The following is a 16,340-nucleotide window of genomic DNA, read 5'->3' on the forward strand; positions in this document are numbered from 1 at the left end:
TGGGCCTGCGTTTGAGGGTTGGGTGACCCGGCAGAGGCTAGCAAAGGCCCTGCTGTGGTTAGATCAGGGGCTGGTCTGCAGTCCTTGAGCGCTGTCAGATCCTGGGCGTCGTGGTGGGCACACTGTATCCGTCAAGGCCTGGCTCCATTTGTAACTGCCCTGAGCTGGGTGGCTTGCCCGGACCACAGAGATATACAGGCACTCTCGTCATTTGGCTGTGCCTGGTGGAGGAGACGCCAGGCGGTGTTCTCTGGGCTCTCCTTCAGGGAGGACTCTTAGAAGCCACCAGCCCCATCTCTCCCCCACCCAGCTGATCCAGCGCCTGGGAGGTCAGACCTTCTGCAGAAAGGCCATTGGATGGGGTAGAAGGTGGCGGCAGGAGAGAGCCAGACAGTCTGTAGGAGAACAGGGTAGAACCTGCTAATGGCTTCTCTAATACACCTGTGACAACCTGTCCTGGCGCTCAGTGGTCTGGGCTGTTCTTTAGCTGTAGTTTACCCCTAAACGTCTGCCTAGTCAGCAGTGGAAGTGTTGGTAACACTGCTAGATGATATTGACCTCTGTGGTTCAGCAAATTCTCTTGCCCCGAGGGGGGCCGGAGTGGAACGGTCCAACCTGAAATACGTCCCATCGTTGCTTTCAAAGCCATCAGCTGTGACGTCCTGGGTATTTGAGCCCATTCTGAGGTGAACCTGCCTCAAACCGCAGCTCACTGCCCCGGTGTGGTTTGTAGGATTTGGGTCCTGCAGGCCCCTCTCCCTGGGCTGTCTTGACGGGGGATTCGCTCCTGGCTTTGGGATGTCTTGGGTGTAAAAGGACTTGGCTTCAGGTGGAAGGTGAGAAACCAGAGTAAGTCTTGTGCTTCCATAACCATTTCCATGGCAGCTTAACTGTCACATGTGGCATAAGTAGCTTACCTGGCATGGACTGCCCTGCAGAGCTCGCCTGCGGCATCCACTGTTGCTAAGAAGGTAGAGAAAGCAGGGACGGGAACACTGCAGAATTTGCTCCCGCGGGCAGGCGGGTGCTAGGCAGGGAGGGTGGAGATGTTGTCTGGGTTATGGTACCTCCAGTTACTGAGCAGGTTGCACCCACCTCCTAGTCTGGAGCAGGTCGGGGAGTGGGGAGCTCTAGAGGAACAGCAGGTTTGCCCCCTGCATGTGCTGACAGTCATTTGCTGGGGGTGCATTGGGTAGCACAACTGTCTCTTTTGCTGCAGGGCTTGGGTCATTAAACACACTACGGTACGAACCGACAGTGCCAGGGCTGCTACGGCGCAACTCCTCATGCAGACGTTTTTGTCCTTTGCTAGCACTTTTAATCCGAGGATCTCCGTGCACGCTACAGACATTCACTGGTTAAGCAACCCAGCCTTCGATAGCCAGGGGAGCTATCCCTATTTTTGCAGTGGGGGAAACCGAGGCAGAACAGGTAAGGAGCCACAGCGAGTCAGCGGCAGAAATAGAACCCAGAAATCTTGACCTCTGGCCCCCGTAGTGGCTAGATGAGTTGTTCGTGTGAATTAGCCTTAAACAGGAGCCTGCACGTCCTAGGGGCCTTTCGAAGGCTGCATCCGCTCAGCTATTTTGCCGAGTTTTACAACAGGCTTCATAAAAAGCACTAGCAACATCTGTACAAACTAAAGTTTCTTGCAGCCAAGGACTTGTTCGTGCTGCTCTCTCGACTATATTAGCCGTTCTCAAACTGTGAGCAAGTTTGTTCTGATGGGGTGGACGGGGCTCGTGTTAAACTCACTGGAGTCCAGGGCAGAACGCCCACGCCCCACCACTTAGGGTTGAAGCCAAAGCCCACGTTTTAAGTGAGGTGAAATTTGGGGTGAGTGCAAGACCTACCAGCCGCCTGAAAGGGATACAGCGGGCTGGGAGGATGGAGAACCACTGGCCTAGACCGCTCTGTGCTGCTGTTTCTAAGTGGCATGTCAGCTTTTTAAATTTCTCTAATTATTTTCTGAAAGACATGGAATTCGCTTCTCTCTACCCGAGCAGCTCTTGCCAGCTCAGCACCCGGCTGTGTGTAACCCTTCAGTGCTAATTACGCAGCGACTGTCAATACAGGCTGTGATTAGATGTCAGCCTATTGATGCAGTGTTGTGTTGGCGCCAAGGAGCCTGTTCGCGTCAGGGCTTCTGACTGTGCCAAGGTTATTGTCGGTTGGACCTTCCTCTGGAATGCCCTGGTGCCCTTTGAGGTTTGGAATTGACAGAGGGAAGAGGCTGTTACAGGCTGGAGACTGATGGGCCAAGCGGCAGTACGAAGGAGAGGGACCTTGGGGATCTGGTGGATGCAAGGCTGGATATGAGTAAGCAGTGTGCCCTTGTAGCCAAGAAGGCCAATGGCATATTAGGGTGCATTAGGAGGAGCATTTTGAGCAGATCTAGAGAGTTTGTTGTTCCCCTCTATTTGGCACTGCTGAGGCCACATCTGGTATATTGTGTCCAGTTTTGGTCTCCCCAGTACAGAAAGGATGTGGATGTGCTGGAGCAGGTTCAGTGGAGGACAACAAATATGATTAAGGGGCTGGAGCACATGACCTATGAGGAGAGGCTGAGGGATTTGGGCTTGTTTAGTTTACAGAAGAGAAGACTGAGGGGTGATTTAATAGCAGCCTTCAACTTCCTGACGGGGAGCTCTAGAAAGGATGGAGAGAAACTGTTCTCGGTGTCAGACGGCAGAACAAGGAGCAATGGTCTGAAGTTACAGAAGGAGAGGAGTAGGTTGGATATTCGGAAAAACTACTTCACCAGGCGGGTGGTGAAGCACTGGAATGCGTTGGCTAGAGAGATGGTGGATTCTCCATCCCTAGAGGTTTCTAAGTCCTGGCTTGTCAAGGTCCTGGCTGGGATGATTTAGTGGGGATTGATCCTGCTTTGGACAGGGGCCTGGACTATAGGACCTCCTGAGGTCTCTTCCAGCCCTAGGCTCCTGTGATTCTGTGAGGAGAAGAGGGTTCATTCAGGAAATGACAGCACGGAACCAGGCTGAGCAGCAGAGTTCAGCTCCAGAGTTCGAAATGGCCTCACACTCTGAGCTTGTCTGGATTCTGGTTCAGTGGAGAGGACTCAAGTGACAGGAGCTTGAAACCATGGATGTGGATTTTGAATCTCCTCCCACCACTCCAAGTTCAGGGCTATTTGAATTCTGGCCCAAGTGTGGCCGTCAGATCTAATTTGTGGTCTGAATGTCAAAGTAGCACCAGTCACCTGACAGAAGGTGTACTGGTGGGATGCAGTGCTTTTTTGTGGCAGTGCTTGGAAATTAACATGCCCCCAACCTCAAAATTGGCTCATCTTCCCCACAACTGTACCAGGAGAATCTGTGGAATGGTGTGAGGGTGGCCAGATGGTTTGGTAGATTGATAAGAGGTAATGTTTCTGAGGCTAAGTCAACAGGTCAAAGTCTAGGTCTATCCAGTAGTGATGGCAAGTAACTCATGGCTGAAGGCCTCTGGTAGCTTCAATGTGAAATTAATTAGGAGTTGTCCAGGCCTTGTGATGAAGGGATGGTATGAATTTGGGGGATTTGGGAAGAAGGGTCGGAGGTAGGGTACTGGGGGACAGTGCAATGGGGGGGGACGGAGCCTGGTCTGGGCGTTCATAGCCCCTCACTTTGAGAGCACGTCCACCACTCCTGGTCAGGCTTTACAGGAAAGCAGACCGGAACTTAGCCTGTGCGTGCTGTCCCTCTCTGAAACGCTGGAGGTGCGGGGAGAGGTAGTCATGGTAACTCAGCCAAAGGTTCCTCAGGTGAAATTGGAGGCGTCTCTGGGAAACGAAGTGTCTCCTTTCATGAGTGAGGCTGGAGATCAATCCAGGAGGCCCCTGCCATCTCAAACTCTCTGGCCTGGGACCCAGTGCTCTGAAAGGGGACGTCTCATTGTATTGACTGTGCAGCTGGTGTCTGAGTATCACCTCTCCCCGATCAATAGATAGAAAAGCCATTGGACAACTTGGCTCCAGTTATGTGCACTAAGGCAGCACTTGGATCAATCAAGGGCATTAAACTTCCTATCTGCCGTGGACAGCATTTATCCAGCATGCCAGTGGTCACGCTGGATGCTGGGAGCAGCATGTCCACAGAGAAGCGGCTCAGTTGGTAGAGTCACAGTCATGTCTTAGGGCCGACTTCTCGGAGAGGAGCCAGAGATCACACGTTTATCTTGTGAATGCCACAACTAGTTTGCTGGAGCATTTTCTGAAGGCCCACATTGTGTGGGGAAGGAGAAGGCGGTGGGTCCTGGAATCATGGAATCATAGAACGCTAGGACTGGAAGGGACCTTGAGAGGCCATTGACTCCAGCCCCCTGCCCTCATGGCAGGACCAAGTACTGTCTAGCTCATCCCTGATAGACATCTATCTAACCTGTTCTTAAATATCTCCAGAGATGGAGATTCCACAACCTCCCTAGGCAATTTATTCCAGTGTTTGACCACCCTGACAGTTAGGAACTTTTTCCTAATGTCCAGCCTAAACCTCCCTTGCTGCAGTTTAAGCCCGTTGCTTTTTGTTCTGTCATCAGAGGCCAAGAAGAACAAGTTTTCTCCCTCCTCCTTATGACACCCTTCTAGATACCTGAAAACCACTATCATGTCCCTCTCAATCTTCTTTTTTCCAAACTAAATGAGTCCCATTCTTTCAACCTTTCTTCATAAATCAGGGACAGGAGAGAGAAGCAAAGAGCGATGGCGGTAACAGGTGAGGGGGGTCCTCTCATTCTTTTACTGCTTCCTTGGACTCTGTATCAGTCTGTTCACTCAGGGCCCTTTTTCAGGTAAAGGGGGCGTGATGGGATCTCCAGTTGCCTCGTCAACGTTCTTGATTATATTGGGCCAAAATATATGTGATCACATCCTACTTCGGAGCCATAATTGCCATCAGCATCTCAGCTGCTCTGGCACAGCAGGACAGTCCAGAGGTCAGCAAATCCTGGCATGGGTGCCAAGAACGGCACGCAAGCCGATTTCATCAGTGCACGGGGCAGGAGCTGGCTCAAAGCCATGCCACCTGTGGCTTAGCAAAAGACAAGCTAATGCCGCCAACCACCACCTGCATCTTTGTTTATTAATGAAGCTGTTGTAAATATTTGTGACTTTAAAAAGTCTCACGGGCACTTGGACCCTACGTAGAGGTCAAAAGGTCAAATTTCCGCACTCTGCCTCGGAAAGGTTGCTGACCCATCGGATAATCCGCCTTTAAAGTAAGGCTGATTTTTACCTTCCCAGTGGGCTGGCGAGAGAGGCGGTGGAACAGTCTGCCACGGGAAACAAGAATCACCTTGAACCCAAGCACTTTCTGTTCCAAGGGAAAGGTGCGTTTCTTAGACCTCACCTTCACTAATAAAACTCCTTAATTTACCTATCAGTCTCCCTCTAAAGCTATGTTTTATTTTTCCGGTGGGAGAAGAACAGGGAAAGGACCTCAGGGGGCATGTCAGTCTGTGGTTAATGAATCTCAGGAAGGTGTTAGGATGCCGAGTTGGTCAGCAGAGTTTAAGAGCTCCCTAAAAATCTAAGAGGTGATCTTCCAAAATCAGCATCACTAAAACTGTTCATCTGTCCAGGCAGAGGTGTGGGTGTTCCAGGGCTATGCTGACAAGATAAATAATGTTTGAAAATATGTGGTGGTATCACCACAGCCGCATTTAGCTTTTGTGTAATCATCTGCTTTTTCATGGGCTAGGAGGAGAGGAAATATGCAAAGATCTTTTCAATTTCCTTAGGCTCATAGAATCCTGGGGCTGGAAGGGACCTCAGGAGGTCATCTAGTCCAGCCCCCTGCTTCAAGCAGGATCAACCCCCACTAAGTCATCCCAGCCAGGACCTTGTCAAGCCAGGAGTTAAAAAACTTGAGGGATGGAGAATGGGGCATCTAAATTCTAAGCAATTCTAAGGCTCCCCAGTTTATCCATTTAAACATCTCTTTTGCACAAGAACCCGAGGCTTGTGCTGATCTCTGGGAAAGAATGCTGAGGCAGCTCTGAAAAGAGCCTTCTCCAGCAACGGCTGAACCACCAGAGAGGTCAGCATCCTGGGATGAACATGGTGCAGACTGTACTGAGTGGTACCATCATTTGCAATTCAATCCCGCCCAGCCCTCTTCTCAGGGAACAATTCACTCAATGCAGAGTTGTTTGTTTTGTTTTTTTTTTTCCCTAATCCGCCTCCCAAATTCAATTAAGAAGCGATCTGTTTGTGACTCTGGGAGCAAGCTGCTTGCTGTTTATAAATACAAAATGACCTTCCACTCCAGCAAAGATCACCAGGCCGGAAGAATGCCGTGTTAACCTCTGAACGCCCTCCTTTAAATATGACTGAGGCTGGATTCTGTTGTGGGGAGGGATAGCTCAGTGACTTGAGCATTAGCCTACCAAACCCAGGATTGTGAGCTCTAATCCCTGAGGAGGCCATTGAGGCAAATAGATGCCAGGGATGATGCTTGGTCCTGCCAAGAGGCCAGGGGACTGGACTAGATGACCTCCTGGGGTCCCTTCCAGTTCTAGGAGATGCATATCTCCAATTACAAAAATATACATGAGTATAAAAATTAGGAGTCTGGAATGGCTTCCATCTGGAGAGAGATTAACAAGAGAGGGACCTTTTAGTTTGGAAAAGAGGCTGCTAAAATGGGACATGATTGAGGTCTATAACATTATGGCTGATGTGGAGAAAAGTAGATAAGGAAGTGTTATTTGCGCCTCATAACACAAGAACTGGAGAGCACAAAATGAAATTAATAGGCAGCAGGTTTAAAACAAACAGTAGGAAGTATTTCTTCATGCAACACACAGACAACCCGGGGAGCTCCTCGCCAGAGGATGTTGTGACAACCAAGACTATCAAAAGGGTTCAAAAGGGACTGGATAAGTTCATGGGGGTTAGGTCCATCAATGGGTACTAGGCAGGATAGACAGGGAAGGTGTCCCCAGCCTCTGCCTGTCAGAAGCTGGGAGTGGGTGACAGGGAATGGATCACTTGATGATTCCCTGGTCTGTTAGTTTCCTCTAGGGCACCTGCCATTGGCCATTGTCAGACAGGTGGCTACTGGGCTAGATGGACTTTTGTTCTGCCCCGGTCTGGCCATTCTGATGTTGGGGGAAAAGCAATTCTAAGGATGTCAAATTTGGCTGGTGGGAGAAGCAGCGTTGAAATGGTCATAGTGGATGTAATAAGTAGCAAAATAAGCTGGAACGAAGAGAAATTCTCTGGTTGACTGTCAGAGGTGGAAGTGAGCGATTGGGTCCCAAGCAGTTCATCTTGTCCGTCCAGGTTTGTGCTTGTTCACACCTGCGCTGGCTTTTGCCCAGCTGAATAGGAAGTGGCCCAAATGATGGAGCTTCCACCCCTTTGCTTAGGAGACAATTCTATGCCCAGTGTATCTCCCGGCCAGGAAGCTTTTCTTGATGTTCGGTGTCTTCCCTTCAGCCCACTGCTTCTAGCTAGACCTCTTTGTCCTGTGCTGGTGAATTCAGGTATTGCAACATGAAGAGGAGAGATGTGGTCCAGGAAGGGTTCATGTGAACAGACACGGACCTACCACCTCATTTGGACTTGGGAAAGAAATTCCAGCCCCAACAGCAGCTAGAGAGCTTGTCCAGCTGCTGGGAGCCGGCAGAGGAACAGCCTCGGCATGAATTGTTGGGCACTGCCGAGGGTCCAGTTATTGTATTAATTGTCTGTAACTTGGCTCCCATCAACGGGCCCAATGTGCTGGTCACACAGAGATGAATCAGCCCAGAGAGAGGCTGATGTGTCACCCAGAGCTGCACGCATGTTCTGCCGAGACTGGGAATCTGCACTTGCAAAGCCTGATCTCAAGCCATCTTCTTCTGCACTTCCCTTGTGTGCAGCCAATAGAAAATTGCTCCCATTTCGCCTCGGGAGCACCCACCTTTCATTCCTTTCCTTTGTCCACCTCCACCTCTGTTGTTCAGGGTACAAAGATCACCTGCATCCTTTAGTTCTCCTGTCTTAGCTAGTTGAAGACACCAGTACCAATTACCTCAAAGGGAACCAGTTGGGTTTCACGCACTGTATTTGGCGCTGCTTCTAACAGGTTCTGCATGCTCCAACAGCAGATGGTATAGACAGTCCACATGGTAATAAGTTTTCTCTGTAAAGCTTGACATTGGTGCGAGGCAGGCTGGCAGTATGGGTCATAGTTATATGCCTTAGCATAAGTCCTAAAACTATCCAGAAATATTTAACAAACAAGCTTATTGCTCCAGTTTGATCCAGTTGACTGTGATCTGGGTCTAGCTGAGAGAGCTTCAGAAAGGCAGCCGAGAATGAGGTGCAGTGAGTTGTGCCTGGGGTTTAGGGAGCAGCCTGCTTTGTCTCATTCTGGTTTGGTGTGGTTAGTGTGTCAAGGTTCTGAATTCTAAGACATAAAGTTGTGGTGTTGTGCAGTCTTTGAGCAACAGTATTTCATATTCTTATCTACCTTTTCTGTTTGTATGAAATGAATAAAAGATTCCTCCCCCCTCTTGATCTTTAAACTCTTCAGATGTTTGTAGATCAAGTCCTACCTGCTTATCTCTCTGTCAACCTGTATTGATCTGCTTTAATCTTCCTTCATAAGTAAAGCTGTATAGCCCACTGAACATTTTTTTTTCTTTCCTCTGAACTCCCAGGTGTTTGTCAATATCCTTCTAATAACAAAGTATCCAGAACTGGATATACTACTAAAGCCACTTAGGGGGTACGTCAAGGTTTCTCCCTTCTCCCCATCATATCACATTGCACACTTGGTCAGCCACACTCACCCCAGCTCGGTTCAGTACTTCTGAAGCCTCCTTTCCCCCGAATTGAAAACTCGTCTTTCTCAGGATGCGCTGAGCTGAGCTCTTCCCAGCTGGAAGCAGCGTGTGATTTACTGCCTGTCTTTCTAGGCCCTGTGTCTTTTCCTCTGTGCTTTCTGGTGCTTGCAGCTCAGGCCCTGTTTTAGGGTACGGGGTAAACCTGCGTAACACACGGGCTGCACTCGTGCAATGTTTGTGCTTTGGGTCACTCCTGTGACTCACCCCCTATGCTCAGCGTGCACTGATGGAAGCCTAGGTTAGGTGCCTTCTGCCCCTCCACCCTGGCACCCAGTAAGTCCCACCCCCAGCCATGCCTACCTCCTCCAAAGCATGTCCAGATGAGCTCCTTGCAGTAGAAGCCAAGACCTCAGTGTAATCCAGAGTGGTGGCCGGGGGGCTGCCTGGGTAACAGGGCTCCAGGGAGGTGAAACCGCTAGAGACAGGCCTGAGGTGTGCCTGCTGTTCCCCTGCAGCAATCTGAGACCCGTGGCACCAACGCAGATCCAATCCAGGCAGCGGTGCTGGGCTTGTGAGAAGCGCGCAGGGAAACTGACCAGTGTGGTTGCAGGGTCCGAAGTGAGGGACGACATCTCTGGTCGCAGGACCTCGCTGGGCTCCAAGGGTTGAAGTAGACAGAGAAGCGACCTGCAGGAAGGAAAGGGGAACTGTGCCGTTCTTTGCATTCAGCAACTCAGGCTCATCTAGAAGCGCTGTGGGTCCAGACCCACACGGGTGCCTTATTTCTCCATCATGTCAGCGCTTTTCCTCAGCGTCCGCAGTACAAAGAGGGAGCGGCGCCCCATTGCAAACTGGGGCACAGAGCGGCAGCATCACCTGCCCAGAGCAGGCTGAGCCGAGGGTAGAACCCAGCTCTCATGAGCCCGTCTGCTGCCCCCAGGGCCCCTCACTTGGGAGGGGATCGATCACTTCCCACCCCCTAGGCGCTGAGAATCCAGCATGTGGTGTTATTTTGGTGCATCTGCTTTCTCTGCGTGCTCACCATGGGCTCCCTCTCTCTCCCCCTTCTCTTTACAGGTGGCCTAGGGGAGCCATCTGCTGAGCCCGACCAGAACACCACTGCAACCGGTCGTAGTAGCAAAGCAGTCAAAACGGGTAATGTGGTGCCCCGCCCAGAGCTTTGGGTATCTTTTCTTTCCTTTTTTAATCCACTGTCAGGCTGTTGTGTCCCATGTCCACGTGTGCGCGCGTATCAGCCCAGCAGTGTCCACTCCCTGACCCAGGTGGAGATTCCCCAGGGCTGGTCCAGGCTAGCTCGGCCAGGTTGCACTGGCTGAGTGGTTCCTGAGAGACACCTTGCCCCTACTACGCTAGCTGAGCGCGTGCACTGTGCTGCAAAGCACGGTTCAGAGCCGTCTTACTTGCAGGTGCTATGTCCGTGGCTCGTTCCTTCCTGAGGTCAGAGCTCAGACACTAATGAAAGCAAAACCCAGGGAGCTGCTGCTGCCCGGACTGTCTGATCCTTGGATAAATACAGCACTCGGACTCGGTCTCTGGGATGGTGAAAGTCCTACGTGCTTTGCATTTACAAATCATTCTACCCACTTTACAGGTGGAAAAACTGAGGCAGAACCCTTGTGTAACATCCCAGGGCCACGCACCAAGTCTCCTGGGAATAGGATTCACCACCACCAGCTGACTTCCAGCCCTGTGCTCAGTCCCCAGCTTTTATAGCTTTCACATAAACCCTGCTGAACAACCCAGTGTTTGCTGCTAGGCCTCAGGATTAAATTCACTAACTCAAGGCCAAGCCATTCAGGGACAGAGTAGGGCCTTGGTGTGCCACTTCCTGCGACAGAGGTGCCTGTGCAGATACTTATGCTTAAAACTGGGCTCAGCCTTTCCCACAAGGTGTCCATATCGAGCCACGTTGAGGCTAGGACACACGGTGGGGGTTGGCAAGCGGTCGGAACCCTTTCCTGGCTACTCTCGTCCCAAAGCACTTCATGAGCTACAGTCAGCATAGGGGGAGTCTCCTCACCCCCCGCCCCTGAAAATGCTGCTACTTCTGGGGTGGCGTGTGGTAGCCAGCAGTTTGCAGCAGCACCTTCACGCTCTCTGTACACCACACTCATTTGAGACAGCACAGGGAACTCCTGTAAGAGAATTTGCGGCATTGCAGTCACCGTGTTGGCCTCAGGATGTTACAGACACAAGGTGGGTGAGAGATTTTTCACTGGATGCACGTCGGCTGGTGAGAGAGACCAGCTTTCTAACCACAGACAGCTTTTCCTCTCTGGTGCTAACGTCTCACTGAGTAAGAAGAGCCACCACTGTCAGGAAAAAGGAGAGAGGCCCTTTGTCTTCATGACGAAGCGGGTCTTTGCCCACGAAAGCTTATGCTCCAAAATATCTGTTAGTCTGTAAGGTGCCACAGGACTTCTAGTTGTCTTCATTCATGGACTCATAGAATCCTTGGGCTGGAAAGGACCTCAGGAGGTCATCTAGTCCAGCCCCCTGTCCAAAGCAGGATCAACCCCCACTAAATCATCCCAGCCAGGACTATGTCAATCTGGGTCTTAAAAACCTTTAGGGATGGAGATTCCACCACCTCTTTAGGCAACGCATTCCAGTTCTTCACCACCCTCCTGCTGAAGTAATTTTTCCTAGTATCCAACCTACTCCTCTCCCTCTGTAACGTCAGACCATTGCTCCTTGTTCTGCCATCTGTCACCACTGAGAACAGCCTCTCCCCAATTCTTCATTGTGTCTCCCCTTCAGGAAGTTGAAGGCTGCTATCGAATCACCCCTCACTCTTCTCTTCTGCAAACTAAATAATCCCAAATCCCTCAGCCTCTTCTCATAGGTCACGTGGAGGTTCTTCGTGGCTTGTACTGGGCTCCAACACAAATGCCCTTGATAAGGATACCTAGGTCTGAGGGTCAGCTGCTTAAAGCCGCAAATTGTCTGGTCAGTCATAGCTGCTTCCATAAGCAGCCCCAGCTCTTTGCTGGGAGCGTGGCGACGTTGTGGACCCAGATGTTGAGGAGGAAGGGCAGCTGCCACTAGGGCCTGGCCACAAATCCAAGAGGATGGGGCAGAAGCTGTGAGTGGCCGGCAGAGAAAGGAACAGGAGCTGCCCGGTGTGGTCTGAGCCGGTGGCTTCCCCAGCCAGGTGCGTTGGGATCTGCGGGGAGAGGGCAGAGCTCGCAGTGGCTCTCCCAGCCAATGCACAAACACAGCTGCAGCCTCTCTCCCATGCGACGCAAACTGCAGGCCTGAGCTGGAGACTCTGGGGAAAGGCGACTCGCTTAGCTAGAAGGGTGGTAACGGGCCCTGGGTGTTGTCTCTGAGCCTTGTGGCAGCCCAGGGCTGGTGTGAGGCAGTGGCTGGGAGAAGACGTCCATGGGACTCTCTGTCCCTTCCCACACCAGGCAGCCACCTGACTGCTGCACCCTGGGCAAGGAGCTACTGTGACGACTGCAAGTGCAGAGAGGATGGGCCATGATCCTGCCCTTGTCCTCCACCCTTGCATGAGGGGCTGTCTCCCTATGAGCAGCAGTCTCCTTCCTTCACTCTCGTCCTCTCTGCACCCCCAGAAGCTCCCTCGGTCTAGCCTATAGCGCTGGGACAGGACTGAGACGATCGTTTGGACAATTAACGACCCAGAGGAGAGCCAGAGGTGGGAATGTCAGTTGATGGTGAAGCCCAGCTGAGGCCAAACTTTGGGGTGACTGGGATCTGGGGTTTTGGTTTTGTCCCATCTCTACTCACACTTTAAACTCGATGTCCGCATCACTGAGATGGTTGCAACAGAAGACTCAGCAGAATGGTTATTTCCCATCTGCGCTAGCCTGGAGGCTGGGGGAAGTCGAACGATATGACTGTGTGCTCCGGATGAGCTTTGTGATAGCCCTGATTGAAACGAGGGCAGACTAGGTGTGGCTCCTGGTTCACAGGGACAGTCTGACTTCTTCTGTTTCGTGTGCCCCAAGGCCCGCTGTCACACCTTGGGGCTGCCCTGAGAAGCAAGAGGACTTTAACAGTGTTGGAACTTTGTCTTGCAGATGTCGGGGGAAATGCCACACTCTCAAGGAGGCCGACAGAGGAGGCGTATAAAGACCTGCCTCTCTCAGCTGTGAACGCCCCTCCCCGAATCCGCCGGGCCACCACATCCAGGGCAGAGAGAATCTGGCCAGGAGGGGTCATACCCTACGTCATTGGAGGAAATTTCACTGGTCAGTAGCATAGCCATGGCTGGGCTGTTTGCAGCTTGTGGGGCCCTTCTTAGCAGGTCTTCTCCACCCCTGGCTCAGGGGAGCCTGAGCTCTGAGACCCCTTCCCTGGGAGGACTGGCTGCATGGGGAAATGGCTGGGAAAAAAACCCGCTGCTGGCGTTCGTAGGGAATGGCCACCATGCTCCTTAGAACTCCTGTTCTGCGGTGCGGGACGATTGGAGACCTTGCGGGCCGGGTGTCATGGAAAGGCACGTGCACTGGGCTGCCCTCAGGCCAGCGGGCCCTGAGACCACCGTGCCTTGTGACGCTCCCGCAAACGGTCGGTCACTGGGATGGTGAGCCATGGAGCCGCTGGGCGGGGAGGAGGAGGAAGGAGCTCTGAGCTGGACCCCTGGATGGAGTGGGGGAAGGGCACAGAGCTCCTATGTTGCTCCACCTTCTAACCGTGTCACTGCTGAGAGGAGCTGCTCGGAGAGGCGCTGGTGCCCTGCCTCCAGCGAGAGGCTGCTTTGCCTTAGTGCAGCCAGGCCTGGCCACGCTTCCCTGTGGCTTGTGGTGGTTTTGTTACTGGCCAAGGGCATCTTAAAACGCCCCCTTGGCCCCACCATTTCTGGTGTGTTGTGCGTTCCTGGGGGAAGCCGCGGCAGAGGCGCTGCCCAGTTACCTCCCTTGGCTGGAGCAGCCTGAGGGCTGGGAAAGGGGGTGAAGATGGGTGAAACCACAGCTTCCGTACACCCTGAGAAGTGGAATGGAGCCCCCCCTGCACATTTCCTGCAGTGCGGGATCCTTCCATGCCATAGATGCCCCACCTTCACTGCACAGACCTGCAGTGAGGTTTTCAAGTCCTGGCTTGATGTGATCCTGGGATGGTTTAGTTGGGGTTGATCCTGCTTTGGGCAGGGGGCTGGACTCAGTGACCTCCTGAGGTCCCTTCCAGCCCTAGGATTCTGGGAGACATCAATGGCTTCCTTAGGGACAGCTCTAGCCTGAGCTTGCCCTGGGGTAAAGTTACTCATTGCATTCAGGCCCGTTTCACCCCAGCCCTCTGCACTACGCTTCCTGGGGCCACCCTTTGCTCCTTCCAGTACTTCTCCCTGGTTTGGTCTCCTTGTCTTCAGCAAGGCACCTGGCCTGGGTGCAATGACCGCTCTGGGGCTAAGCTCACAGGCAGGGGTGGTGCAGAGGCAGTGGCCCATCAGGTGGGCGTAACTGCTTCAGCTCTCCTGGGCTGCCACAGCTGCTGTGTCCCTCCAGGTCGGTGCAGCATGCCTGCCCAGGCATAGACTTTAAGGCCAGAAACAACCACCGTGATGGGGTAACATGACCCATGCAGGGCACAGCACCTACCCACTGCTGCAGGAGGCCCCTCACCAGTGGCTGAGTCACAGAAGTCCCCATCTCACAGAGCTAGAGGGGACCTTGGGAGGTCATCAAGTCCAGTCCCCTGCCCTCTTGGCAGGACCAAGCCCAATCCCCCCTTTTTTCCTATTGGGCCCCAGATCCCTAAGTGGCCCCCTGCAGGGCTGAACTCACAGCCCTGGGCTTAGCAGGCCAGGGCGCAAACCACTGAGGTGTCCCTGCCCCCATGCTTGAAGGGCTTCCAGCCGCAGAGAATCCGTCCAATACGCTAGTTTAAACCTACAAGTGACTTGTGCCACCTGCAGCAGAGGAAGGTGGGGTGGAATATTCCTTCCTGACTCCACATGCGGCAGACCCCGAGCGCGTGGGCCGGCCCCACCGGCCGGTTGCCTGGGAAAGGATTCTTGGTGGTAGCTCAGAGATGGCCCTTTCTGGTGTCCCATCGCTGGCTATAGGAGTTCTTTGCCACTGGCAGTCACGGATCAGCTTCCTGCCATTGTAGGTTGTTTCATCGTCCCATCCTCTCCAGCTGGCTGGGCAGAACCACCTCCTCTCTGCCCGCCGTGGGTATCAGTGCCAGCCTGGACCGGACCTCATGCACTGGGCAAAAGGACAGAATTACACTTGGCTCCTCTGAAGGGCTCTGCGTGCATGGTGCTGTCCGCTCCCCCTGGGCCAGACCATCTGTCTCATATGCCCCTTTCAGGCTGCCCTCAGAAATCGCCCCCTCCAGCTTTTTTTTTCCCTTCAGTATTTTTTGCTCCGAGTTTGAGGACGTTTCTTCAGCAACGATTCTGCCCTGTGCACTGGGGTCCAGGGGAGGTTACCCCCAGGACTGGCCTGTAATTACCCCAGCTGTTGCTTCCCTGGCCTACGCGGGCCTGGGATCGGGCGCTGCCAGGCTGTAGTCCTACACAGGACGAAGTATCCTGCGGCGGGGGCCATTTGGTCTCTCCCCTTGGCCAGCGTACGGCTTCATGGCAGATGCTGAGAATCTGCGTCACCGGTTAAGAGATGCACGAAATAGACTGCTAATGCTTAACCCTGCTCGTTAGTTGTGGGGATGCAGTAACTCGTCGAGTGCGAAGAGGCGGAACAGGCCTGTGTTTTTGTCCTGAGTGCTAACGGCCCAGCTTTCAGAGGGGCTGGGCAGCCACAGTGGGGTGGCAACGGTGGAAGAATGGGGCCCTTTACGTGTGTTCTGCTTGTTCAGGCAGCCAAAGGGCGGTTTTCAAGCAGGCCATGAGGCACTGGGAGAAGCACACCTGCGTGACCTTTGTGGAGAGGACCGACGAGGAGAGCTTCATCGTGTTCACGTACAGAACCTGCGGGTAAGCAGCACAGGCCTGAGCATGGGGCACGGCCCAGCACGTGGCCCTCTGGCATCCGGCTGGGTCCTGGGCCATCGGTAACGGCGATTGATTGTTTGCCACTGGCATAAGCAGGGCAAGAGCTGGGCTTCCGCTCGCTGATCAGGCTCCGGGCGCCGGCTGTCACTGTAGCGCAGCTGCAAGTGCCTGACGTCCAGGTTTTGTGCTTCAGGGAGGGGACGCTTGAAAACACACTGTGGGGCGGCAGCTGTCTTGCTCCCCGGGTGCACGCTAAGGAGGCCCTGCCTCCATTTTACAGGAGGCAGAGTGGATCACAGAGGAGTTAAGTTTCCAGGCCTGTACAGAGCTCCCTGCCGGCGATCCACCTTCGATCACACGGGGAGGCTGAGGCAGGGAGCAGCCCGTCCGATCTCCCAGTTCGGTGCCTTAATGCCACGTTCCTACCGACCCCTTGCGTTGGTCAAATGGACAGCGGCTCTGGTTTCGTTTTCATTATTTCTGCTGTTGGGCTCCTGTTGGTGCTTTGTTCTTTGTTGTTAATGCAGCTGGACCAACAGCTGGGAGTGCCAGGCGCTGTACGAACACACAACAAAGAGACAGCCCCTGCCCTCAGCGTGCCGGCAACCTAATTAAACAGGGC

At 53.1% G+C, this 16,340-nt stretch overlaps 1 protein-coding gene across 1 annotated transcript in view; it reads left to right on the forward strand.

Annotated features, from left to right (window-relative positions):
* Positions 1-12,891: 12,891 nt before the first annotated feature.
* TLL2 (tolloid like 2) overlaps positions 12,892-16,340 on the forward strand; it is a 48,256-nt gene continuing 44,807 nt past the window's right edge. Inside the window, exons 1-2 of the mRNA XM_074999403.1 lie at positions 12,892-13,010; positions 15,583-15,700. Coding sequence (XP_074855504.1) covers positions 15,612-15,700 — 89 coding nt within the window. The 5' untranslated portion in view covers positions 12,892-13,010; positions 15,583-15,611. The remainder of the gene's footprint in view (positions 13,011-15,582; positions 15,701-16,340) is intronic.

The sequence above is a fragment of the Carettochelys insculpta genome, chromosome 7 (assembly GCF_033958435.1).
Source record: "Carettochelys insculpta isolate YL-2023 chromosome 7, ASM3395843v1, whole genome shotgun sequence".
NCBI classification, from domain to species: Eukaryota; Metazoa; Chordata; order Testudines; family Carettochelyidae; genus Carettochelys; species Carettochelys insculpta.